Here is a 27494-nt window from a genome sequence, read left to right as displayed (position 1 = left end):
TCACAGCACAGAAACGGCACTCGTTAAAGTAGTAAATGATTTGCGAGTGAATGCAGACAGAGGCCATCTATCTGTTCTCATCCTCTTAGATCCGAGTGCTGCATTTGACACCATTGATCACAACATTCTTAGAAATCGCCTTAGTCAATGGGTGGGCCTCTCTGGCACGGTCTTAAATTGGTTTGAATCCTACCTGACAGGGAGAAAATTTTTTGTTAGTTGTGGTAACTACAACTCGAAGACACATGATATCCAATATGGTGTTCACAAGGCTCTATCCTGGGTCCGCTGTTATTCTCAATCTACATGCTTCCGTTAGGTCAGATTATCTCAGAGCACAATGTGAGCTACCACAGCTATGCTGATGACACACAGCTGTATTTATCAATAGCACCTGATGACCCCGATTCTATTGATTCACTAACAGAATTGTCTGACTTGTATCTCAGAATGGATGAATAGTAACTTTCTCAAGTTAAATAAAGAGAAAACTGAAATCTTAGTGATTAGCAATAATGGATACAATGGGGCTTTTAGAAATAAACTGGATACATTAGGATTAAAAGTCAAGACGGAGGTAAAAAGCTTAGGGGTAATTGTTGACTGTAATCTGAATTTTAAATCGCATATTAATCAGATCACTAGGACAGCATTTTTTCACTTAAGAAACATAAGTAAAGTTAGACCTCTTATATCACTGAAAGATGCTGAGAAATTAGTTCACGCGTTTGTTTTCAGTCGACTAGATTACTGTAACGCACTCCTCTCAGGACTACCCAAAAAAAGACATAAATCGTTTGCAACTAGCGCAGAATGCAGGTGCTAGAATCCTAACTAGGAAAAGAAAATCCGAACACATTACTCCAGTTTTGATGTCACTACACTGGTTACCTGTGTCATTCAGGATTGACTTTAAAATACTGCTTATGGTTTATAAAGCCTTAAATAATCTCGCCCCATCTTATATATCGGAATGTCTGACACCTTAGATTCCAAATCGTAACCTCAGATCCTCAAATGAAGGTCTCCTTAGAATTCCAAGAACAAAACTTAAAAGAAGTTGTGAGGCGGCCTTCTGCTGCTATGCACCTAAAATCTGGAATAGCCTGCCAATAGGAATTCGCCGGGCTAATACAGTAGAGCAGTTTAAAACACTGCTGAAAACATATTACTTTAACATGGCCTTTCTATAACTTCAATTTAATTTAATTTAACTTAATCCTGATACTCTGTATGTTCAATTTCCTTATAATAACTACTCATGGTGGCTCTAAAATCCGTACTGACCCCTACTCTCTTTTCGGTTTCTTTTTCCGGTTTCTTTGTGGTGGTGGCCTGCGCCACCTCCACCTACTCAAAAGCTTCATGAGGCTCCAACAATGATGGATGGATTAAAAGGCAGAAGTCTACGTGACCATCATCATCATCAAGCCCTTCCGCAAGAACCCTGTCCCCCCTGGCCATTGAACCTTACTCTTATTCGATGTTAATTAATGTTGATTTATTTTGTTTTCTTTTTGTCTTTTATTTTTTTATTCTTTATTATGTAAAGCACTTTGAGCTACTGTTTGTATGAAAATGTGCTATATAAATAAATGTTGTTGTTGTAAAGCGGGTTTGGGATGCCAGCTGAACTCAAAACAGCTATTAAACCTTCATATTGCACTGACTCTATCAGGCAGCTTGAGGGCTTTGGACCTCAGAAAAAGATGAGAAGCTAGTGTGTTTGATACAGGTATATCCTGTTTTAGATATTATGAAAGAAGGGTAAGAAAATTAACAGGCAAGATTTCGGTTGAACTGGCCACAGCAATTAACCCTTCATATAGCACCAGCTCCATCAAGCAGCAAGCTATTGACTACTGAAGATCATTAAATGCGACAACCAGCGATTTGCAGACGTAAAATTTACATGGTCCAGCTAGGCAATCTGTGCATTCAGTCAGCTAATCTGACATTCTGTACAACTAGAACTCACGTAATGTGACATCAGCCTTAGTGGGTGAAGACATGATACTTCATGGCCTCAGTAACACAGCACTTTACATCTCCGACAGGACCAAAAAAGTCTCCAAGCTTGCCTTATAAATTATAGTATGATCATTTTACAGTTACACTTTTGAATGAAATAATCCTTTTAACTATTTGTTTCAAAGCAAAGATTGGGCATTTTAAAGAGAACAAATAACTCTTGTTTAGGTACAATATACAACACATTAAAAACATACTTAGACAGAATGTTCCAGTGTTTTCTTTGTCATATTTAACAGCATTTGAATAAAATATTTATAAATTTAAGAGCTGTATAAATAAGTGGCTCAAATATGATCTCAAAAAATAGTTTTCTGCGACTTTTAGAGGATGTTAGTATAAAGTACATATACTAGGTTTAAAAGTAGTAATAAATAAGACTCACCTAATTTCTTTGCCTGTGCCTGTGCTTCTGCTCCCAGTTTCTCTATGTGGGGCTTTTCTTCTGTTAATAACACCTTGATGTCATTAACCGAAACACTGACTATTCTAGCATTTATATATGGGAACAGAGTGTAAATACCCTAATGGAGGGGAAAAAAAGGAAAAATAAAACAATTTGTAAGAGAATATTTATTAAAAAACAAAACAACAATTTAAGCCTATATCCTTAAATAATTACCACATCTAAAATATAAAGTTTTTCAGATTTACTGCTACAATTAAATAATTGCATAATACAACTCAGACACTTGTTAATGACAAATGTATTAGGTCATGTGACAGCCAGCAACATTTGGCATATCAGAGCCATCCCCACCCCACTGCTCAAGCCATAATGCAAGTTTGATCCAGACTTATAATTGTGTGTCAATGGCACAGTTAAATAGTCAGTAATTACTGCCATAGTTGAATCTGGAAGCTCTTTTTATCTGATGTTACAGCCACCAATCTTGAAACCACTTACCAAAGCTATCTTTTTGAAAATAGCCAGTGCTAAATGATTTCTGTGGTATCCTCCATACTTTCCAACAGCACTAGCAAGAAAATATCACCCACTGCTGCAGCAATGTATCTGGATTCTACTTGGAAAACAATACAGTTCTAAAATAAAACACTAAGACTCACCTCCTGTGCAAGCCTGAACGGACATCCAAATTGCTCTCCATCATCATTTCGGGACCACACTTTGACACCAGTATTTATCACCTAAAATAATATGGAAAGCAATTTACACAAAAAAAAAATATTTTGTTTAAAATTTAATATTAAAAAAATATGCAGTATATTTAGAAAAAAAATAATTAGAAGCTCACCTTTATGCGGTCACAATTATTGAGCATTACATTTCTCAACTCCTTGGAGACCACATAAAGACGTCTTTTTTTCCCTTCATGAGTCCTTGTCAACACATTAAGCTTTGGAAAGTTGGGTGACAAGCTGTAAAATTTCCTGCACACAGAAATTCACGTTATATGGAAAAATGTACACAGGACAGGCAGTTGTCTTTGTAAACTTAAGAGTAAATTAAAAAAAGTTAGAAAATGTTCACATGGTGCAGCATTTAGGTGCATTTGGAGACTAACTTATTTGAAAGTTGAATCATATTATCGTTTTATTTACTTCAACGAGTCAGTTATCACATTTTTGTGTAATTACATGTTTTGATGAATCATTCAAAAATAACAGCAATAATAAAATATTCCATGTAGACTACATTAAATATCTGCAATTAACCAATACTTTATAATCTCATGTACTTAAAAATGGAGCCCAAAAAGGCTTGTGTGGCTCAGTACATTTTCAAAGAGAGGAGTCAAATTCAAGGAATTAAAAAATTATATTGTTTGATGTGTTAGTTTCTGAGAGTCTGTGACTGTTGCTAGAATTTCTTAAATATAACATTTTCTGAAGTAGTATACCGTATGGAGAGCTAAATTCTCTTTTGAAATTTCAAGGTAAGATTGTTGGATAGCAGATCAAGAGCTCTAGTGCTACATAAATAATTATGTAATACAAGCGTTTACTTTTCATTTAAATACATAAAGTACTTTTGTTTATAGAAAAGGGATTCCAAAGAAGAGGAAATAAAAAATAACCACCCAACAGGCATTTAGTGCAGTAAATAATGCACCTTAGTAACAATACTGGACCACTAGTTGTAAAAGTGAAGTTAAAAAGAAAAACAACTATAAACACAAAATAGTAGCAAAAACTCACTATCAATATTACTTCAGAAAATCATCTGAAATAAGTTCTCTGTATATCTATTAAGATTAGTTACAACTCAGTAATTCATTCAAATTATGTAACTAAGAACTTGGAAAGGAACCAATTCATTTTATAATGGGAAAATCAAAGGGGACACATCTTATAATTTGAATTTCAGGCTCAAAATTCACCAAAGCAAAGGTGGCTCAAGGGGCAAAGATAAACTGTAACCAAGCTCAAGGTTAATCATTTAATCAACTCTTAGCATGGTAAAGCATGGTATCCTGCTCTCTCCTTGCTACCTGGGCTTAATCAGCCTCATCATGCTCTGTAGAATCTGTTCACCACAGTGCAGTCCTTCCTGAATGGAAAGAAGCTCTGATCTGCCGATTGCACATCAACTTCAGGTTCCCTTTCTGAACACATCTTACATTTGTATTACTTAGGTGAACTGCACCATCCAGGGAATTGTTTAGTTAAAAAAAAAAAACTTGTACCTGCAAGTTTACAGACTCAATTTTTTACAATAATAATGTGCAGATAATGTAGCTGGATTATTGCAATATAAACAGAGTATACATTAGTTTCATCTATGCTTAGACTTTATTACTTTTACAGTTAACCCAAACCAGAAAGATGTGAGCTTCTAAATAAGCAGCTTGCATGTGCATGCACCTCCCCAAAATTTGAGAAGCTGAAAAAGTTGTTTATATGTTTCAAGTCAGGCAGGTTTGCAAACTGACCAATGCTTTTTAATGTAAAAGTTACACATTTCAAAACTTTGTACAGCACATGCTGCTCGAGATATCTCAACAAAAACTGAACTGTCAACAACAAGTTTTCTTGAAATGTGCCAAATGGAGCCAATATGTTTTATGGGGACAGACTGACAGGCATAATGATCAAAAAAGGGGCTTCTCTTATTATAAATAAATACAAGTAAAAATAATGGACTTATTCTGAAAACTGCTTTATCCAAATATAGCAAGGAGCCACAGCGTAACAGTTTTGGTCACAGGAGAGAGGAACCTGCAGTGCATGGGGCACAAACTCTTCAAATGGAAATGAATCAATTAATGATAGCATTAGGAAAACTAAAAGGTCTGTATGAACAGCAATAAGAAGTTTCAGCCAGTATTTAGTACAGTCGAATGTTATAACCCACACATTCCAACACCTTCTACAAGGCTTTTCAATTTTGATCCAAGCAGGTGGCATATCAGGAGGTTATACATCTAGTGAGAATGGTCTCCACTGTGCAACTGTAGGAATTGGAGAGAACAGACAGCAAAATCCAAGCTTTCAACAAACACAGGGGGAAGCAATGGTATTTGTAAGCCTTCTTGATAGAAGTCTAAATGACTAGTACCCCACATCAGTTCATCAATGATGGTCAATCCAACAATTTTATCGCTGCCCACTTTCTCAACAGCATCCTCTCTGAAACAGAAGTGTGGGCTACTTCCTAAAGACTATGACCAGTTCCTTGGTGTTGCTCATTTTAAGCGTGAGATTGCTTTTCTGACACTGTCACCAGGTAAACCTATTCTCTGTAAGCAAAATAATCATTACTGATGATCAGGCCTTTGACAGAAATATCAGAAAGTTTCATGACTGAGTTAGACCTGCATTTGGTCACAGTCAGATGTGAAAATATAGCACAGAAATGATGTCTCTGTCGATGATGAGCACGGAAGATGTGAGGTAGGAAGACCAAAGTCCAGTTAAAAGAGCTGGCATTAAGTTATAAGTTCAAAAGTTTCATAGTACAGTAGTGTTAAATGATAAGCTAAAGTGTTTATACAGAACTCATTATTGGGAGTTTAATATCCAGATGTGCAAAGAAGACATGAAACACACAGGATATGGTATCCTTTGTGGACTAGTGACAAAACGTAAACTGAAGTTGGTCCTAATTTTATAGTACATCACGCTTAACATGTCTTAGTACCAATATCCTGAGACAGTTCATCATGCTTGGAGTAAGTATCACTGGTCATTAAAAAAGTCATCATTTTTAATCCTAGACACAGGGATAAATTAAGTAAATAAAATAAACAAAGGAAGTGGGGACCACAGATTCCTTCAGTGAAATATTAAAGATGTCACTGAAGGCATCAGCCAATTGGCTGCAAATTGACTCAAAAAATGCTGCTCCAAATTCCATCAAAATAAGGTGCCTTATGAGTGTTAACTCTTTTAAAATGATGTTTGCATAATGCACGGAACACACAAGGATAAATTATAAGGTGCTTCAGGCAATTGAATGGTGATCTGCTTGCTTTGATCTAAACAAGCAACAAAGACATTAAATTCAATAGGAAAGGCCTGGATTAAGCTTCACCTTCTAATCCATAAACATCTTTAAACCAGTCAAAGCTTGTGTGAATCATTACTGCTGCTATACTAAGTTTACAGTCAATCCCCTCAATGACATTTAGTCATTTAAATTGCTTTGGATCATACCTGGATTTCTTTAATGTCTCCATATTGTCGACTAAAGTGCACTGCTGCATGTCTACAGTGAGTTCCTGATGTCACTGGTGATCTACTGTTTTTTCTTAGGAGACATGCTGACTATGTTCGTTTTTGGTGTACGGCACATAATTGTCCACATGGTTTTTGATGAATTCCTTGGCAATGTTTGCACACACATCCAGATTTGAACAGTAATCTCCAAATATATCCTTAAGACCCAATGCAGACCTGCGATTTTCTTTCTCTGTCTCTTTAATCTAGCACTGAACTATTTTTCGTGCCCAGTTTACAAACCTTTGTTTCTGATTCCAAGTTTGCAGTAGGAGTGCAAACAGGATATTGAAAAGACCTAAAAAAAGTGAGTTTTACTAGGGTGTAACTGTTATCCAGAGTATTAGCGCACTTGCGAGGCAGGCGACATACATTTAAAGAACATTTTCATGAAATGTGTGTTTTGTTGAAGCACCCAGGAAACATATATGTGTACTAAAATTCATATTCCGTAATTATGTATGTCATTTTAACTGACAAAACAGTAGTGGGGGACATAGCCCCAAAACAAAAACACAACACTGGAGAACTTGAAAGATAAAACTGATGATCATTAAATACTACATCTCAATTAAAGTGTTTTTAAAGAGTTTTAACAATCATGCACTACACATTGTTTACCAAAAACACACTCCTCTTATCCTACAGTTCAGTCTGATCCATACCACAAATAGAAAAACCATATTACTATATGGCAGTATCTTGTCTCTTGTTCATTAGCCAGATTTCAGAAAAATAAAACTGCAAAAATTAATCGTCTTTAAAACAATGACATGACCCAATAAATCTAAAAGTAACTGGAAAATTTTCAGTTATTTTCATAATAATTAGTTTGTTACATTAGTTTGAATTATTAGTACACAGATATTTTAAGTCAATCATCTTGGCTGACTAGTTATTAGGAATCATGCTTACTGAATTGGTACAAATACAGGATCATCCTCTGACAAGAACACAAACGGATCTTCTTTGAAGCCAAACAGTTTCATCTTCTTTGATGGTGGTGGACTAGAATTAGAAAGTGTTTCATGTCAAGAGGGTTTTTGCATCTGTAATGCACAAAAAAAGTGGGTACAAATAGGCCTTGTCAGATACAACAACAAACTGTAATCTAGCAGCAATATATTATGACATTTATTTAAAACTTAAGAAAAAAGGGGCCATAAGAATTACCTCAAATACAATTAAATACATCTTTCATAGTACTTCAAAAATATGGTTTTAATAAGCGAGTATCAGTATTAAGATATCCATGATTCGTTGTACTGCTATGTTGATAGCTTTCTGTTTTTGTTTCATTAACGTCACTAGAACGGATTTAATGTGTTCATATAAAGTAGTATATTAACAATTTAATGAATAAATTAAATAACCAGTAACACCCATTTTCTACTACCCTTCTATTATGCTAAAAATAGTCAAATATATTTAGGGTTATAAAATTTTAATTTCTTCCATTTTGATAAAATGAGCTAAAAAACGAATAAAGCTGCAGGATAGACAGTCAGTAAGATCAAAATGTCTTAACGAGATCATCATAGATATGTCTCATGTTCTAGACTTATATATGGTAAATTTTCTGTAAGAATCTTCTCCTCTGTGAAGATCCAAATCTATTTATTCTTAAAAGGCAAATTAGGTTTTATGACAGTTTTACGGTTGATAGTTTTATATACATACTTACCCTAGAGCAAAAACCACTAAATAAAACATTTATAATCAAATAATACCTACAAGCGAAACTAACTAAAATTGCATTCATACGCTATCCTACCAACAATTAACCTTAAAATGAATTGTCATCATAGACTACAAATAACAGTAGGTAAAGGAAAGGTGTGTTTCATATATAATTATGAAACCTATAAATTTAAATTGAGGCTCAGCATTCTTATTAAGCTAGTTTAACCAATAGGGTTATTGACTCCTGTGCTATTTTAAAAAAATCAAATCATTTATGAATGTTAAGTTTGAATCTCCTAGTGGTAAAGAAGTTTAAAATAAACCTAAAACCCACTATAAAAAATAGTGTTTTTAAGGTGGAAACAGAATACTAAATATGATTTTCAAAAAGAAATTACTTCTTTAGACTTGCAAACCAAACATAAGGTGGTTGTGGAGTAAGTTGTTCATCTGCTTAATAACTTATCTTTGCCTGTCCATGAATCATTTGCAACAATTCTGAATTAAAGAAATTAATCATTTTCCCAGAAATAAATGTGCAATAATTCTACTGTTATCTTTCCTTATAACCCATGTCAATTTATAAAAAGTCCTTTGGTCTCGAAACTCAGAAAGCAACATTACACACAAAGATCTCTTTGCAGAGTACAACCTTTGGAACTTTACTGGTTTATATGCAAGCTGCAAAGCAATTTTCTCACCCACACACTCCGTCTTGCTTGACAGCACTCTCCTGGGGCTCCTCAAGGTCGTTTGGTTTGTCCTCCGCTGCAGCTTTCATTACATCTTCAGCAGACTCTGCTGGGGTCGTATCCACTGGAGCAGCTGATTTTGTGTCTTTATTTCTCAGCTATAAAATAAATATTAGCATAGAAAGCTTTAAATGAAGACATTTTATTTAATAAATAAAAAAAAAAGATGGCAAATGTAAATGATAAAAATGTAGCAAGCTATTCAAAATGTATAATCTCGATAGAAACAAAGTCTTGTTGATGGCATCAACACAGTTTGTCTTGAGTACTCAAAAATAAACTAATGACTATCTATAACGGGTATACAAATTATGTTATTTGTATCATACAGTTTACTTTTCTTGGTGCTTCATTATTGCTGAACCATTCAAACAGTCAAAATTAATCTTTTTGCATTCACTTTATGTCAAAATTAATTTTATACTCATTTAGCATTACATTACAATATGCAGACTATACAGGGACTGGTATAAAATACTGAACATGATGAAAAATTAAGAAAAATATAACTCTGATTTAATATATTCTTAGTAGTTACATTACCCTGCACTATAAAAGGTGTAACGCATTCATTTAAAACTAGTCCCTGAAGAAAAATAAATAAAAACTATGGTAAAAGAAGAATATGCAGACTAGAGAAAATGATCAGGCTATAGCTCCAATCCAGCTTCACTGAAATGTGAAGCAGCACATATAACACCAGTGCTATACTTAAAAGGAAACAACTTTTGTAATTTAAGTACTGGATCACATTTACAGAGGAAAACTAATGAATTTGGGGAAATGATATTCTTCTTTCGGCTGCTCCCGTTAGGGGTTGCCACAGCGGATCATCTTTTTCCATATCTTCCCATCTTCTGCATCTTGCTCTGTTATTTGGGCCAATGCTATTAACCTCCTTAAAAATTATGTTTACCCACCTGAAAATGAGCCAAAAATGTAGGATTTTTTCAACAAGAAAAAATTCTAATACATGTTACAGAAATATGTAAATACCAAAGCGTCAACATAAGTATAGTAAGTAGGAAAGATAAGTCTAGTGTCCACTGTTGTACCGAATAAAATTTACTACACATCCTTCATATGATATATTCTGACAAAGTCACCAACACACAGCCTGATGTTGCAATAGTAGAAGGGTTTCCATGAACACTTTTCTTATAAGGTTTCTCTGTTAGAGCAAGAAAAGGTAGAATATCTGTGCCCGACAGGCACAATGGATATGTCTACTGTGTTACTGTAGGCTACCACAGCACAAGGCTTAATGACTTCCACAATTCCCAGACACAAACACAGTGGTTATATTGGGAACAATGCTTAGTTAGGGGGCTAGTAACTTTCTTGTTTCTTCATGAAGTCCCAAACCTATTGTTCTTTATACCACGTAGATATTGCACACAACTGTAGCTTTAAGTGACTAAAGCCACCAGGCATATCATCGCAGTTCAGCTGTACAGTGCCATACGCATCAGTTTCACTGTGTCAATGTCTGAAGGCTCATTCAGGCTGTCACCTCTACCGCTCAATTCAAATAATGGTTCAGGTTCAGTTTGTTCTAAAACTGGCCTTACAGCCTTTTGTTTAGATGCCATTTTACATATAATTGTAAGTCCGAGAAACTTTTGGGCGTTAAAACCAAGTAAGCTACATGAAGAGAGAGGTACGGACATTTATACAACTAAGGGGATTCGCTTGCCAACCCTGGTGTTTGGTTAATCGGATATATAATTTTAATTTTTTTTCTTTGGAATTGTTTCAATTTCATTATTTGCACTTTTACTTAAAAGATTCATTAAAAACAATATATTTGGAGACACATTGTGACAACGCAAGGTGTAACTGCCCATGAGTGAATATTGTTTCTGTTTCTCTAATAAATAATCCGACTTTTCCTAATGTTTGTCCCTGTGATTTATTGATTGTGATAGCAAAAGCTATTCTCACGGTAAACTGTAAACATTTTAATACGAATGGCATATCACGATCTCCTTTGATGTGTAATGATATTCGCGGAATATATACTACATTACCTTTCTTTTTGCCTGTTAAAATTTGCAACGCTTCCCTGTGATCACAAATACACACCTGACCGAATTGTGTATTCTTTGAAATTCAGCTTGTCGTTGCTTTAACTGTTCCGGGACCACAGATTCTCATAGTATATGGTCTATTATTGTGTAAATCCACGTTCTATGCATTGAATGATGTGAATGTGAAATGACTTTGTTGTCTACTCTTTGCCTTTTATTTCTGACCTCGATTTATCCTGCTATTTTGTCAATTACACCTGGTTTTGATGATTAATCACCTTTTTTTTTCAGTAATGCAATCTTTTCTTTGATACTGTACGGACTGACATGATAAAATGTCACAAAAGTTTTACTTGAACAACCGCTGACTTCGTAACCCCAAACAACTTTCTAGCACCCTCTCCTATCCCTTATCCCCTGCATCTCATCCCCCTCCCCCGCCACTGCATCAATCAATACTCCGCTCTCAGTCTTCTGTGCTGTACCCTCCCTCAATCGGACCGAACATCCACTTAAAACCAAAAAGGCCTACACCTGGCTGGGACGCTACAATACTTTCTAATTTTACTGCTTTCATATTCTGTACCTTCCTCTGCATGTGTATCGCGCCATCGTTTATTTGAGCCTTTTGAATTCCACTGCTTTCATAATCTCTTATCTGCCTTTTTTTCTCTCCAACGCCTTTGGGTCTCTATTCTCCATACTGTCCTTATATGCTTTATATGTGTTGAGAGCACATGATCTGTGTGCACTATGTGCTTTTACTGCGATTGTTTTTTGATGGGTGTGCTCTTATCGTTTGTAAGTAGGGCGTGTGTTTCAAGAATCTCATGTTCCAAGTCCCCGTGAGATGGCCCTGGGACAAACTCTTGGCACCAAGTCTCATGTTTATGGTCCCCGCAAGACGCTCCATGGCAAGTCTCTTTTGTCTCACGGGTCTTTTAAATGTCTACCGAGAACTTCCGAGAAGATCACGTACCGTTGCCTTGCTTTTGCTTTCCAGGATTTCTTTTTATAATAGAGAGATGTTACCTCTCTGAACTAAAGAGCATGGTACATGAAGTCAACTGTAAAAAATGAAAGAAATATATTATGTTAAAAGGTAACCTTATGTATGGTTTTGCTTAACTAAAAGGCAAAGGAAAATGCAAAGGTTTGAAATGAAAGTTTCAGCAAAATACGGCCTCAGTCAAGGAACACAGTCTCAGCCAAGCCATTGTTTATGAAAAATCGCTATATTGTTCAGAGGTGGATGGAGCATGTTACAAATAGGCCCTCTATTCAAGAAGCAATATCAAGGACCCCTGGTTGGAGGGATGTAAACCACGGAGACTACTTTCACAGTGGTTTTCTATGTCCTGTTGTTTTGTGTGAAGCTGTTAAACTAGTCACTGTCCTGCTCCACTGACAGACTGAGGAGATCGTTCCTCCCCCACATTATGCGACTGTTCAATTCCACCCAGGGAGGTAAACGTTAACATTATACAAAGTTACTGTCTGTTTTACCTTTTGTCTAAATTTTTATCACTCCTTAATTTAATATTGTTTTTTTATCAGTATGCTGCTGCTCGAGTATGTGAATTTCCCCTTGGGATTAATAAAGTATCTATCTAAACTATTCTTCTTTAATGGAGAAAATAAAGCACAAATAAAAGCTCAACTTTATCAATGACACATTAATATTTCTGTTTGCAACTATCAGCTCACCAAAAGTGGAAGACTCCACATATCCCTATCATAACTTATGAGTCGAGAGTAATAACCATAAATAAAGCATAAGGCTAGGAGCAATCTGGGAGTGCTTTTGACTCAATATGCTGGTCATTAAAAGTAAAAGGTTAACAAATGAAATGATGCAGTACTCTAATTACAGTGTTCACTAATCAGCTGCCACTAGAAATGAAACAAACATAGGTCTACCCTGCCACCTCCATCCTAAAAGACAGTTCACACCCCATGGTTTGCATGTGAATATCTATGGAGAAATGCGTTAGAAAAAGTATGACAACTACTATAGATTGCTGTCTCAAAGGTCCTATCAAAAAGAAACACTACAAAAGGCATAGAAAAGATTCATCTTTACGCCACATTTGCTGGGATAATTTTGTAAACTGTAAGGTATTCCAAAGAAAGGACTTCTGTGTTTTACCTGCCATATTGCACAGCTTTTGCAACAAAGTTTTTCCAATAAAGATCTGCTATTATTTATACAGTCCATAATCTGAAACAAGTTCTGTGATGGAGCTTGATTTGCCTGCAATTTTGACAAAGCTCTCACTCTTTCTAAAATTGTTAAAAAAAAAAAAAAACATGTTAACTAAGCGAGATCTATTCTTTTTCCTTAGCCGTGTGTAGCTAATCCCATTTTTCAGTAATCTACAGTTTAAAAATAGTTTACCTTTGGCTGTCGCTTATTCCATGGCATGGGTGCTTTTTTAACCAGCACTGCCACAAAGAAACCCCCAGTGTTTTGGTGATGAGGCAATATTCTCATGCTGCCAAGGAAAGGAAATGAGCAAAAGTTACTAACTCAGATAAAGCTGTTTTTATAACTAAATATGTAACACTCTTGCTGGAGACAGGAAGATATTAAAATAAAAAGGTTCTCATTGATAGCAGCTAAAAAACCTATATGAAGATATTGCCAATATGTAGCGAAAGCCATTTTTATTTTATAGAATTAAACAATGACATATGAATGAATACTTGATTACACCGATATCACAACTTTGCTAAACCTACTTATTAGAAAATGAAACAAAAAAAAAAAAAAAAAACTTATTTCATGTAATTAACACTCTAAATGAGTAATGACAATGACTGAATCAGCCTGCAAATTGCAAAACTAACTATATTAACATTCAATTGGAAAAACATGGACCTTGCTTACAGAACTGTAAATAAACTTTTTTTTTTACCACTGTGTAGTAGTTCAAGAAACAAATAAATTAGCCTAGACAATAAAGTCGGGTTTAGACATGTGCCAAAAAAACTCAAATGCATATTAAGTTTATCATCATGATTTCTAAATTTATATTCCAATTCTTATAATCCTTATATATAATTTGATACTATCCGTATGTATGGTGTTCGCAGCAATACCTCGAGCAGCCACAAGAGCAGCGGCCGCGGGAAGGATGCGTAGAAAACGGAGTAACATGACTGGCGCGGAACGTAGACTTGCTAATGCGACCACACGTACACAACGAGCACAACAAACAGATGACAAATGACGGGTACAAATGCTATTAACGCTGAAAGAAATTGTGTAAATTGGACACAAAGGACAGATGAACATACACTACAGAACGATACTAACGCTGACAGAGATTGTGCCAGCTGTGCACAAGCGACTGAAGAAGCTCGAGCAGCCGCAAATGCAGCACGGGTTGAAAGAAATCGAGCAGCCCGTGCCTTGAGGCGGCCGAAAAGGTCTACTTTAACCACAAATCAGTGTCATGATAACAATATTATTTCAAGGACTTAACAAAACAAATAATTCTTTACAGAGAAAGTATGGATTTCACAAACATTGAATTTGTAGCCCGGTTTGATCGGGCTCCCAGTCGCTATACACTATAAATTACTGAAAACAGTACTGTAATTCATGTAGTATCTTCTACACTAGTGGCTCACAACCTTTGTTCATTAGCACATGTAGGTTTAGCGAAAGTATAATATGGGATAAATTGTCTTATGGCTTATTGCAATGCTTTCTGGACTATGGGTAGCAAAATGTTTGTGATGGTTTATCACATGATTACATACTGTACTAACACTTTCAGTTCCGACTGCCCATATTAAGCCTGTCCTGGTGCTATGTGGCCATGTAAACTCTTAACCAGTTTGCAGTTAAGGATTTCTCAGTCTGCACATGACTACTGCACTCTGTTAAGCCTGTGCACATCCATAGCCATTACGTCACTCATTATCAATGCCATGCCTTTACATAACAATTACACTTTTTTTTTTATATATATAAATAGATTTGTGTACAAAAAGCTGATTGTCAATCAATCAATCTCCACTCTCCACAACTGCCAAGCAGTAGCAACAGGGACTCTCATTTCCATCCCTCAACTTGCTGCACAATTTTACAAATTTTTCTTGTCAACATCAAGCAACCCTCCACTCAATGTTATTAAGCTCATTCAAAACCACTCTGCTCCACCAGTCTGTAGAATTTTAAGTTTTTTTCATATGAAAACCTGGCATTTGTGGCAATTTCTGCTTTGCACTTCTAACCATTTTTATTCATTCTTGATTTGCTATGAATGTTGTTGATTGACAGTTATATTATGTGTGTATTCATTTTGTTTCTTAAAAGTGAATAATCTGATACAATTTCTATAATATTTAGCATAATTCTGAGCAATTTTCTTATAGACAGAACTTCTCTTCAAGACATTAAATTAAAATGAAATACAGGTGGTATTTTAAAAGTGTAGTTATACTGTATATGACATTTTGAATTAAATTTATATATATAAAAAAAAAAAAACCACACAATTGTCCGAGTCTCTTTAAACTTTGCATGCATAAGCATTTTCATTGAAAAGCCAGGCCTTTGCTACATTTGCTTCATACTTGCATACAGCAGCCTTGGGTGGAAAGAGGTAGAAGGCAAATGCTTGAGCACTCGCATTATTCCTTCTCTTGGCTGATATAATCTGTCTCAAAATTTCAGAAAATCTGTAAATTTATGTTGATGAGCTGAACATACATTTCTAAGCTCAGCAGCACAATCTCTGGAGACACAGGCTTCATGCTTGCTTTTGGATTCACAGGGGCCGTTAATGATGTTTAACCTTTTTTAGCATATTTAAATGACTTCAGAGTGCTTTGCCAAAGGAAAACTCCATAAGTGGACTTTAAGAAACCAGGTTTCTGCCCTAAATGTATTTTTCACATTATCACAGTTTTGTATCTACATCTAAACACACTCAATGATATGATTAAAATAATGAAAATATACCCAAAACTATATTGGTGTATCAAGGTCTTACCCTTACAATTGTGAGAAACGATAAGCAAGATCATATTCCTCCAAGTAAACAGAAGCAACTTGGATAATACACAGTTATATGCACACCCCGGGCTCTTAAGTGAACTTTAAAAGAATAAACCATACCGAATTAATTAAAAATTAAACTTGGCAAATAAGGAAAACGTACCATCTCTCCAATTTCATTTCTTTTAACTTCTCTGGATCTGTGGGTGGAAACATTGTAGGTCGAATTTGTGTGTGCAAGCCTTGAGGGACTTCTGACCAATCTGAAAACCACTGGCCATTCCTTGTCATTAGCTAAAAATACAACATTTAATAAATCAACAAGATTGTATAAAATGGTGAACTGACATGTTTAAAAGTTAAGGTATATTTATTTTGCTAATCACATTCAGAAATCCAACTAACATAGCTTTGAGGGGGTGATTAAAATTACACGTAGATTACTACAAGACACTTACTTTCCAAGACGTTACGCCTGGCATCCACTTTAACCCTGGCAAATCATTAGATGCATCTACTAGTTCTAAAGCACCTGGGAAAAGAAAAGATAGCCAACTTAAAATCCTTTAAAGAGAGAGCAGTTAAAACCAAAATAAAAAACAAAACAATGTTGATTACCATGTTAAAATCACATGCTAAAATGTACCTTCACTCTTCTCTAAAAGGGAGGCAATAACAGCCTCATCCTCAATTGGGTTTAAAGAGCAAGTAGAATAGACCATCCTTCCACCTTCTGCAAGCTGTTCTACTCCACGAATTGCTATACGCAGCTGCAGCCTAGATAGAGATATTTGACAAGATCAAAAAATTTGGTAAATGATTTAGTGGAGGGTTAGTACAGCCAAAGCACTGTGTGTGATTTCCAAGAAAAACATACTGGGAGTAGTCACTAAAAAGACAGGAAATATTTTTTTTATTTTTGTCAAGAGTTATAAGTAACTATTAGTGTCAAACATATATTGCATATATCTTTAGTATTATTAACACACTTAATTGACAAAAATCAGTTTAAATGAAATACTAACAAAAGATGTAACGATTTTCAAATGACACCGTACCGCTAATTCATATAAAGATTTACTAAAAGCAATAAAATAATAAACATTAGCTAAAAATTGTTAATTCTAAAAAGGAAAACAAGCTTTCAAAAACATTTTGGTCACTGAGCCCTTTACCAAATAAACCTCATGAGATACATTGTTAAAATGCCAGATTGGATGCAAAAGACAGTAATCTGACAAGAGAACAGGTAAGGTTAAACGTTTAGACAATTATTCAATCCTAGTAGAATTTGTCAGCTACGTTTAAGTGTTTTGGGATAGGCATATTAGAACAAAATACACACAAACAGATCAAACAGACTATAATCAAGGAGACTGAAATGTAATACAATGGGATCAATATTTTTCCAAGTATAACAACTCTGACAGGCTGCCTGAAGTGATGAGCAAGCTTTCATTGTTTTTCACTGCAACAATAAAGAGCAAATATGCTTTTTGGACAGGTAATGGGCATAATGTTATATTAAACAGTTCTGTTATATTAAACAGTTCAGCTAGATATGGATGTCTTGCTGAAGAAACCATTTCACGTTACTTATTCTTTAACTGACAGTTAGTAAAAACGGTTTTCCAGAATGTCAACTGCTTTCAGTTTGACATACAGTACACATTTGTCATTTCATCATGACAAAATACCCATAAGCTGGCAACAGAATGATACATTTTGATAGCAAAAAACAATTTTATCATTTAACCACAGTTTATTTAAGTTATTTAATGGGATGGAACACAATCAGGTTAACAACTTTGTTCATAGGTTTCTAGCCCCAAATTAAGCTCCAGATTGTAACAAATGTGTAGTTACAACTAGGCTAATGACACTTCCTGCTCCAATGCAAAACACACACATTTTTATAATAAATTATCAAATGGACACTCCTGGGAAAATCAGCGCATATCACAACAGAAAACACTTTCCTATAATACTGTGCTTTAGAATTGAAGACAGGACTCTTGACCTATGAAACAGTAGAGGCAGATCTACAATTTTACCAAAAGTACTTACTTTTCAAAACATTTTTTTTTGCAAAACGCTGGATAACTGACATGTAGATTACACAACAGTAACACACATTTATTTTCCATGGACATTTTTCACATTGTATGCCATTGTATAGCATTGCTCACAATTGGCTTGTACACCAGAAGAATTTTTTTTTCTTTGTCCATAAAAACCATTGGTTTACATTTTTTTCGGCTGTCTTTACAAAACACAAGTAACGCAAGTAACATACACAAAACATATGTCTGGGTGGAGTATTCCTTTAACTACTAGGTTAGTAATGAGAGGCTCAAAAATATTTAAGAATGCTCAGAACATTTTTGTTCTAAGTAAAATTTATAAATAGTGTATGTAACATACAGAACATGTTTTTCTATTGTAAAACTGTACTATACAAGTTCTGATTTCATAAAAAATAAAAAAAAAATAAAAAATCAGCACAGGAAAACCATAAAGCTTAACATTTTGATTATACATCTCACACATACCCATGGAGATTCAAACTGTTGTTTGTTGTCCATTTTCTCCAAACATCTATATTCTTTCGCATTGTTCCATCTCCACTGTAGAGAAACAAAATTTATGAATAAAGGAATATATTCAGATACATGTGATTATGTTCATTCAACTCCAAAGCTTAAATGTCGAAGATAAGGAATATTACTCATTTTCAGATTCTTCCTTTATTTTTGTGCAATTTGCACCTGCTGTAAGGAGCTCTTCCTTTTATGTTCAACATTTCAGTGGTAACATTTAAGAACATGCTTAATATATACAGCCTTAATTAGATTACTTAACACTCTACCAAACACTTAACAACCAACATTGCAAACAATCTGTTACACAAAAAAAAAAAAAATATATATATATATATATATATATATATATATATATATATATATATATATATATATATATATATATATATATATATATATATATATATATATATATATATATATATATATATATATATAGCCACTAGTCATTTTAAGACAACCAATTTTTTGACTGTGCATTTATTAACAATACCTCATTGAAATAGTTAAGGAAAAGGTGCTTTTAAAAATTATTAATGCTGCAGGTTTTGACTTTGAAATCAGAACACAGACTCTTCTGAATTCTTGTCTCTGACCATTTAAAACTATGGATTAATGCAACATTCAATTACGTTTATCTTTGTATAGCACTCTGTTTTAGAGCACTTGCATGCATATGCCATGTAATTTTCACCGGCTAGGATAAAATGTTTCTGTAAATGGATGAAATCATTTTCTAAGCAAGAGATGTCTTTTTTAATTAAAAATCTGTATATCCAATGGTTTTACTAAAGCTGCAAAAGTCATTCTTGTTAAACAGGCATTTAACTAGTAAAAAATCTGCATGGAGTAGCTATTTAAATGGCATTTTCTCTCACCTGCAAGGTACATCACACAGGATTCTGTCATAAAAAAGAATATCTTTCTTGCCATTGCTTTCTGTTTGTAGCCTTGGCATACTGGAGGCATCATGATTTACCACCATAATGCAGGGGCTGTTCAACCTTTTTGATTGATGGACTAGAAGGTAGCATCGCTTATTGTCCACATCATTGGCGATAACAAAACCCTCTGGTGGGATGGGGGTTGGAAGAAAAAAAAAAACATACACAGAAAAATTTAAATATAAATAATTCAAAGAAGTGTTACTGGAGATTTATTTTTTACAAACTGTTGTGTCAATGTAAAAAGAAAATGTGAACAGTGCAACACTAACTTATTAAATCTAGGGAGTGCAGTTCATCTTGTGTTTAACAAATTAACTGTTCTTTAACACTATGCTTTACTGAAACACGTATTTTTAACTTGATGTTTGAAAACATAATCAAACACATATTTATTAAAAAGATGTAAAGCTGGCATTCCTTATATACAACTAACAATGGTTCTTACCCTTTATAAAGCAAAAAGGCACAACTGCATTTATAAGAAATGAAAAAAAAAAAAAAAAAACATTTATTCAATACTCCACGATTTTTTACCCAAGCAAATGTTTCATACAAGTGTGCAGCTTATGTGCGTAACCAAATTTGCAAAATCCAAAAATAGCAACATACTGACATTTACATTTATTATCTAGATTTTATTTTTAATTTTACTGTTGGCAAAGCAGCTAAATATAACCAAAAATCAAAACATTCAGCTCACGAAATATGACAACAACCTACATACATTTTTATAATAACTGAGCAAAATATTTTGCTCACAAATGACAATTCTATTGATTTCAGAAACTGCATTTGAATGTGGACTGATTTGTGTTCCTGAGGTAATGATATAACTAATAAATTGCACAGTCTTATTAGTCCAGTCTTATATTAATCCATATTAAAAATGTCTATGTGCACTTTGAAACTAAATTAAGAAATGCAAAATTTTCAATTTATGGGTGAATCTCAGTTTATAACAAACAATTTACCATAAACTACAAGGGGGACTGACTTGGATCTGCAAAAGTGAAAGTGATTTTGATACTATACTTTGACTAAATTAATCTATAATGGCATATTCTGCACACAATCACGTACATTTGTGTGTAATTTAAACCTCAAACATATATATTCATATTTAGGTTATCTTACACAAAATCTGGGTTTTCATTTTTGCTTTAAATATGATGCTGAGGGCATACAGTGTGTTCATAAAGTATTCAGGCTGATTCACTTTCTGCACATTACTGTCTTTAATTTTAAAGAATAAATTTGCCATATTTGCTAATTACTATACAGTAAATAATTATAATGACAAAGTGAAAACATGTTTTCAGAAAGGTTTGCAAGTTTATTAAAAACCAAAAGCTGACGTATCTCATTCATTATGTAGCAAATATCCAGACATCAGCACTTTGCAGAAGCCCCTTTGGCAACAATTTCAATGTTGAGTCTAATTGGGTAAGTCCCTACAACCTTTGCACACCTGTATTTCTGGGAGACCTTCACAGGCTCCATTAGATTGGCTGGGAAGTGTCTGTAAATTGCCATCATCAGGTTTCACCACAGATGTTCTATAGGATTCAAGTCTCCCATCAAGGACAGTGATGTCCTGAAGCCACTTGAGCATCGTCTTGGCTGCATACTTCACGACATTGTCATGCATAGGTTGTTTGCACTGTTGACACGTTTTCTTCAAGGGTCTCTCTTTATTTTGCTGCAGTCATCCTTCCCCAAATTTTAACCATTCCCTGCTGTTAAAAAGTACAACCATAGCATGATGCTGCCACCACTGTGCTTCACCACAGGGATGGTATTTGTCAGGTGATGAGCAGTGTCCAGTGCATGGAATTCTGCCCAAAGAGCTCAATTTTTATGTCTCACCAGACAATAGTTATGCTGTAGCCAAAGTGTTTTACAATAAAGCATACGATAAGCATAAAATAAAGATAAAATACAATAAAACACAATACCATCAACAGTAAACAAACAAACGACTAAGAGGAGAGAATCGTCAGTTATCACTGAAGGTCACAGAAAGCTAGAGAATAGAAATGTGTCTTCAATCTAGTTTTAAACAGTTCAGCTGAAGGTGATCCTTCAAAGTAATGAGGTAAAGAATTCCACAGATGAGTTGCAGCAGCTGCAAAAGCACTGCACTTTGTACAAGGGACCACAAGAGACAATAATAATTCTTTACATTTATATAGCGCTTTTCTCAGTACTCAAAACTAACCAGTATATCTACGCTCTCTGGATGCCTGGTGTATGATGCACAATTCATATAAAGAGATCATACCCATGTAATGATTTAAAAATCAGCAGCAAAATTTTGAAATCAATTCAAAAGCAATCTGGCAGCCAGTGTAAAGAGGCTAATATTGGAGATTTAAAAGCAAACCAACCTAAAAACAACCAGCAGCATTCTGAACCAGCTACAACCTGCATATCAGAATATAGTAATCAGACCGATACAAGAATGAGTTAGTTTCTCAAGGTCCTTAGGAGATAAAAAATGCTTAACACTGACTCAAAGACAAAGCTTGAAATAGCAACTCTTGACCACAGAATAAATGTGTTTCTCAAAAGAGAGGTTACTATCAAAAACAACCTGAAGATTCCAAATTTGAGATTTGAAAAATCCATAAAAGAGCAAAGAATTTCAAAACCAAATTGAGCTTTGGTTTTAAAAACCAACTGTCAGCACTTCCATTTTATTTTGATTAAGATTGAGAAAATTGTCAGCCATTTAGGGTCTTAGTTTTTCAAGACAACTGTGCAACCAATTTTGATGAAGAAGTGCACACTGGCAAATAAACTTGCGTGACATCAGCATATCATTGAAAAGAAACATTAAATTTCCTAAAGATAACTCCCATAGGATGAAGATATAAAGAAAATAAAATTGGACCCAAAATGGATCCCTGAGGAACATCACATTTAACAGGAGCAGTAGACAAAAAAAAGATGAGATGAAAGTCACTGAAAAGTGTCTACCAGTATGACATGACCTGAACCAGTGAAGAGTAGCACCTTTAAGCCCCACCAGATGATCAAGCCACAACATCAAGATCTCATGATCAAATGTGGCAAAAGCAGCAGAAAGGTCTAGAAGGACAAGGACTGCTGCCCTACCGGAGTCAGAGAGATGTCATTAAATACTTTCAGGAGGGCTAAGAGGGCAGTCTTAGCACCATGATAAAGCCTAAAGCCAAATTGGTAGATCACAAATGAATTATTGGAGTTAGGATGACAGACCAATTGATTATAAACAATTCTAATATTTTAGCCAAAAATGGCAATTGAGAAATCAGGTGAAAATTAGCTAAGACTCCTTGATCTAACTCTGACTTTAAGACAAAGTTGCACCACTGCATGTTTAAAAATGAAGGCACAAGACCCTCAATAATAGAATCATTTATAATATCCAACAATACTGGGCCCAGTATATCAAATGTCAGTATTCTCTCACCTATAAAATCCAATCTGACAGACTGGATATCGAAATAGCCCAAGTAAAAGGCAAATTTTAATGATTGGAGTAAATCATCTTGAAATAATGTTTTTTCATTAACATTCACTGAATTATTATTTTCAATCTTTGTACATGAGTAAGAGTCTTCTGTTAAATTATAAAGAATTATTTGAAAGAGTAAATTTGTCATTGTAGTAGTTTCATAGTGACTGACATTTTTTCACGACTTTACTAGGGGGCTTCGCTCGCCAACCCCCCTGGCCTGTGCTACGTGCCAGCCACTCCATGTCTCTGGCGCTCACGTATGTGGATTTCACTTTCACCAAACAAAAAATCTTTTAATTCTCGTGGATATACCTCTTCACTGGGAAGAAACACTACTTTGCCCTGATGGCAATACAAATTAGACGACCTACAAGTCTCTGACTTAAAGTTTAAATCCGAACAATATATTCGATCTCTTTCACCGAGTAATAATTTACGTTTGTTTGCACTAATGCAATCTTTACTATCATTTTTTTGAGAGTTTCAAATTTTAGTACTTTCATTATCTCTAATCTGCTCTGCATGTGTATCACACCAACGTTTTTGAATTCTTTATGACATTCTACTTTGTCTTCTACTTTTTGTCTTTTATTTCCGGCCCCGGGCGTGGTTAAATCTCTTATCACAAAGTCTCATAACGCGGGATGTGAAAGTATCTCTCTGAAAAAGTCACATCTCGTTCCAGGCTAAAAAAAAAAAAAAAACTTGTCTCGTCCCAGGATTTTTTTATTATAATCGAGAGAAATGATAAAATGTACCTTGTTATAGGTGTATTATAGGGTCACTATTGTCACATGTACAGAGTATAGAAAAATGCTTACTTGCATGTGCTAAAGACCAAACAACATGTTGCCACTCTGTGACACCATGATTAGGTTACACCTTGCCTGATGAAGGGGCATTGGCTGCCTCGAAAGCTTGCATTTGTAATCTATTTAGTTAGCCAAGAAAAGGTGTAATTTCACCCTACTTTCTCCTGTATCAATCTATGACTAACATGGTACAACACTCTACTGCTATGGATATACCAGACACCACAATGTACCGGATTCACATGGAACTGAAAACCCGATGGAAGAAACTAGCCCACTTGAACAGCAATATCTTGACCAAATGCAAAAAGGAAAACCTCATTCCTAAAGGCCTCTTGATACAAAATCCAACCATACACACTTACAACAGCCGATTTGCAGAACACCTATGCATCAGAAGCTCAGAGAGGCTACGAAACCATCTAATAAAAATTTGCTACAGCCTCAAAAAGAATATCCAAGAAGAGGTCTGCAACTTCATTCTTCTGGAGAACTTGCAAGATATGGCTCAAGAGTTGCAATTATATTACAAGAGACTCCAGAGACTTCTGATCAAAAACAATAAGAAAAAGCTACAAACACTCAGAAAGAAAGCTAGACGCTTACCCACATCATTAATAAACATGGAGCACCAGACCTGTATTGTTAATCTTTCTTCCTACACACCAAATGTACAGGAGATGTCAGTACTCTCAAAGGGCCTCTCATTCTGTCCGGCTAAACCTATCAACAAAGTCAGACTCTGCAGTGATATGGAAGAATTTTTCAGAAGGCTCAGAAGACCTCGAAAGCTTGCATTTGTAATCTATTTAGTTAGCCAATAAAAGTTGTCAATTCACCCTACTTTCTCCTGTACCATGATTAGAGTATAACTACATGAAAAGCTATATAAAGAATCTGGATAACACAGCTCAGAATTACATCATAATGTCCGTTTATGCTGCCCATCACTCTTATAAGAACCAGTTTCGGAATTTCGTAGTTACTCAAGATGTGATGGCTAGTAGTTTAGCAAATGTAATTAGAACAGAGTTTGTTCAAAAGGTGCAAAAATGTTACCAATATACAAGACACTGACAGTGTCACTGCCATATGTGCAATAAATTATCACAAGCACCAGTAGAATGACCAGGCATCACTGCTCTTTAACAGCTCAAGAGTCCTAATGTCAAATCCCCACACAGGCAATGTTTGTGTGTTGGTTGCATATTTTCCCCCCCATTTTTCTGAGAATTTTACCCACACCATTATCCCCTCTACAAATACTCCAGTTTCATCTCATTTACAACATAATGGTTAAACTGGCTTTTTTTGTGTTTATGCATAATAATTGTGCAGTACAATTACTGGAGCAGCGGTGAAAAACCACTTGTTGTACATCAGCTGCAGTCCATAAGAACGAAAAAAAAAAAAAAAAGCAAACATGCTAACACAAGGTTACCTGGAAAAGGGATATCCATATCTGAATGTAACATTTCAATCAACTGGGCCGTCTTCGAACCTGGTGCTGCACACATATCAAGAATCTATAAAAGAAAAAGAAGGTATTCTTTAATACAATACTCAACACTTTTTTTTTATCTCAAGCATCCTTTAAGATGTTGAAAAATCCACATTTATACATTCAATAACTTAAAACATAAAACAAAACACCAAACACTACTGTCAAATAAACAGTCCATTTGCAGTCTTCCAATTTAATAGCTGTGGCAATATAAGAAAAGTAAAATATTGCACATTAAGTTTAGGAAGAAAGGGAAACAAAGTTTATACACATCCTGAAGGAATAAATCATTGGTCGGGACCAAAGGCAAAGTCAGAATTTGCCAAGGGATGGTCTAGAAAGCTATTGAGTCTTCAATATACTTCTGTTTAGGGTACAACTATAGCACAGGAACTCAATTCTGTTACCTCCAACAACTATTAGATACAGCATCAACAACAGAGGACTTTATAGTTTTTAGTATTTCCGTTTTTAAAATATAAATAACATGCTTGAGAAAGTGAAGGCAACAAAAATATGCAGAAGAAATGAAATCAGATTCTGATTCTGTACTTAGAAATATCAAAAACAGAGTATATGCAAGCAAAATACATTAAATAATAAGGATGGAAACATATTGAAAGGTACAGTATATGAAGCGCATGTCCTGGAGAGAAAACTATGCACTCTACCTAAAAAAATAAAAGCATGTTACAGCTACCTCATAAATAAATATTTTGAAAATTATAAATTTCACTGGTCTCATGACTATCTTGTACATTTTATTTCTTATTTTGGCAGCTACTCTTTTGTCAGAGAATTATATTACATTATCCCCAATTTTTCATTCCACTCGATTTTATTATTTACACATCTAGCCTTCCTTCCTTTTAAACAAGTCCTGCAAAAAACTAAAGGACTCAATTTCTTCACTCTTTCATTCTTGCCTTAACCATTATAGTTACAAAACAAACAATTATTAATGACCTATATTACTGTCCTCTACATACATTTTCAGTTGCTCTCTGATGCAGTCCAATAACTCAAGGATGAACTGCTAAAACCAATTAACCCTGGGGACTGTTTGTTGTTGAGTTTGAGCTATGCTTAACTCTTTTAGGGCTACTTTTTTTTTTTTGTTTCTTTTCACCCAGGGCTAAATATTTTTCCAAAAACTATTTTTTTTTAAAAAATGAACACAAAGCAATTGCTTAGCATAGTAAATCAACAAAAAAATATTTACTTTTGACAAATGTTACTGTCTTGCATGTTGTATGAGCCTGTATACTATATGATTTCACATACATGTTACACAGAAAAGTCCTGCAAAGTATGATATTGCTCAAAGCAGCCAACTGCATGCATTGCCACATTGCACTGCTTACAATGTGTGTTGTACTGGTGTTTCCTTTTCAATTGTCTACTGCTGCACTTTCTCACATATATTGTTAGTGTGTACTGTAGAGAGACAAGTCACCCGTTTGACATTGTGCCATGCCACTGCCACAAAGTTTTCCACCCGCATGAAAACCATATTGTCACCTCTTTTCATCTTCAGCCTGTCTGGGTTCAACTGTGAAGGCATGCGTCTCCTGTTCACCCTCACTGTGCCACAAGCTTCAATTTCCCTGCTCTGTAGTTTGATGAACAATTCTGGGCATGTATAAAAATTGTCCATGTACACAACATGACCCAAAACGTTCATAGCCCTGAAGCAGCTCCAGCACAACCTGACCTGTCAAGGGACAGTTCTCTCTTTGAAAGAAACACTTTCGTGTATATGTAATTACTTTCAGGCAGAAATCAGTGTTTGCTTCTGCCAGTACAAAATCCTTTATGCCATACTTTGTGGGCTTGTCTGGCATATATTGACAGAAAAAAAGGCATCCCTTTTATTTTATCAAAGATTCATGCACAGACAAATCATGGCCAGGCTGATAAAATCGTTTATATGTTGGTC

General features: G+C 34.9%; 1 protein-coding gene across 1 annotated transcript in view; it reads right to left on the bottom strand.

Annotated features, from left to right (window-relative positions):
* Positions 1-27494, bottom strand: part of nsun2 (NOP2/Sun RNA methyltransferase 2) — a 46682-nt gene that overhangs the window by 5861 nt on the left and 13327 nt on the right. Inside the window, exons 6-17 of the mRNA XM_039736710.1 lie at positions 25493-25577; positions 19669-19861; positions 18740-18814; positions 16834-16964; positions 16646-16719; positions 16351-16481; positions 13575-13671; positions 9096-9244; positions 7627-7719; positions 3288-3423; positions 3100-3180; positions 2417-2555 (exon numbers count right to left, since the gene is read on the bottom strand). Coding sequence (XP_039592644.1) covers positions 2417-2555; positions 3100-3180; positions 3288-3423; positions 7627-7719; positions 9096-9244; positions 13575-13671; positions 16351-16481; positions 16646-16719; positions 16834-16964; positions 18740-18814; positions 19669-19861; positions 25493-25577 — 1384 coding nt within the window. The remainder of the gene's footprint in view (positions 1-2416; positions 2556-3099; positions 3181-3287; positions 3424-7626; positions 7720-9095; positions 9245-13574; positions 13672-16350; positions 16482-16645; positions 16720-16833; positions 16965-18739; positions 18815-19668; positions 19862-25492; positions 25578-27494) is intronic.

This window comes from Polypterus senegalus, chromosome 15, assembly GCF_016835505.1.
Source record: "Polypterus senegalus isolate Bchr_013 chromosome 15, ASM1683550v1, whole genome shotgun sequence".
NCBI lineage: Eukaryota > Metazoa > Chordata > Cladistia > Polypteriformes > Polypteridae > Polypterus > Polypterus senegalus.
The sequence above is the reverse complement of the archived record's forward strand: the minus strand, read 5'-3'. Positions and strand labels throughout refer to the sequence as shown.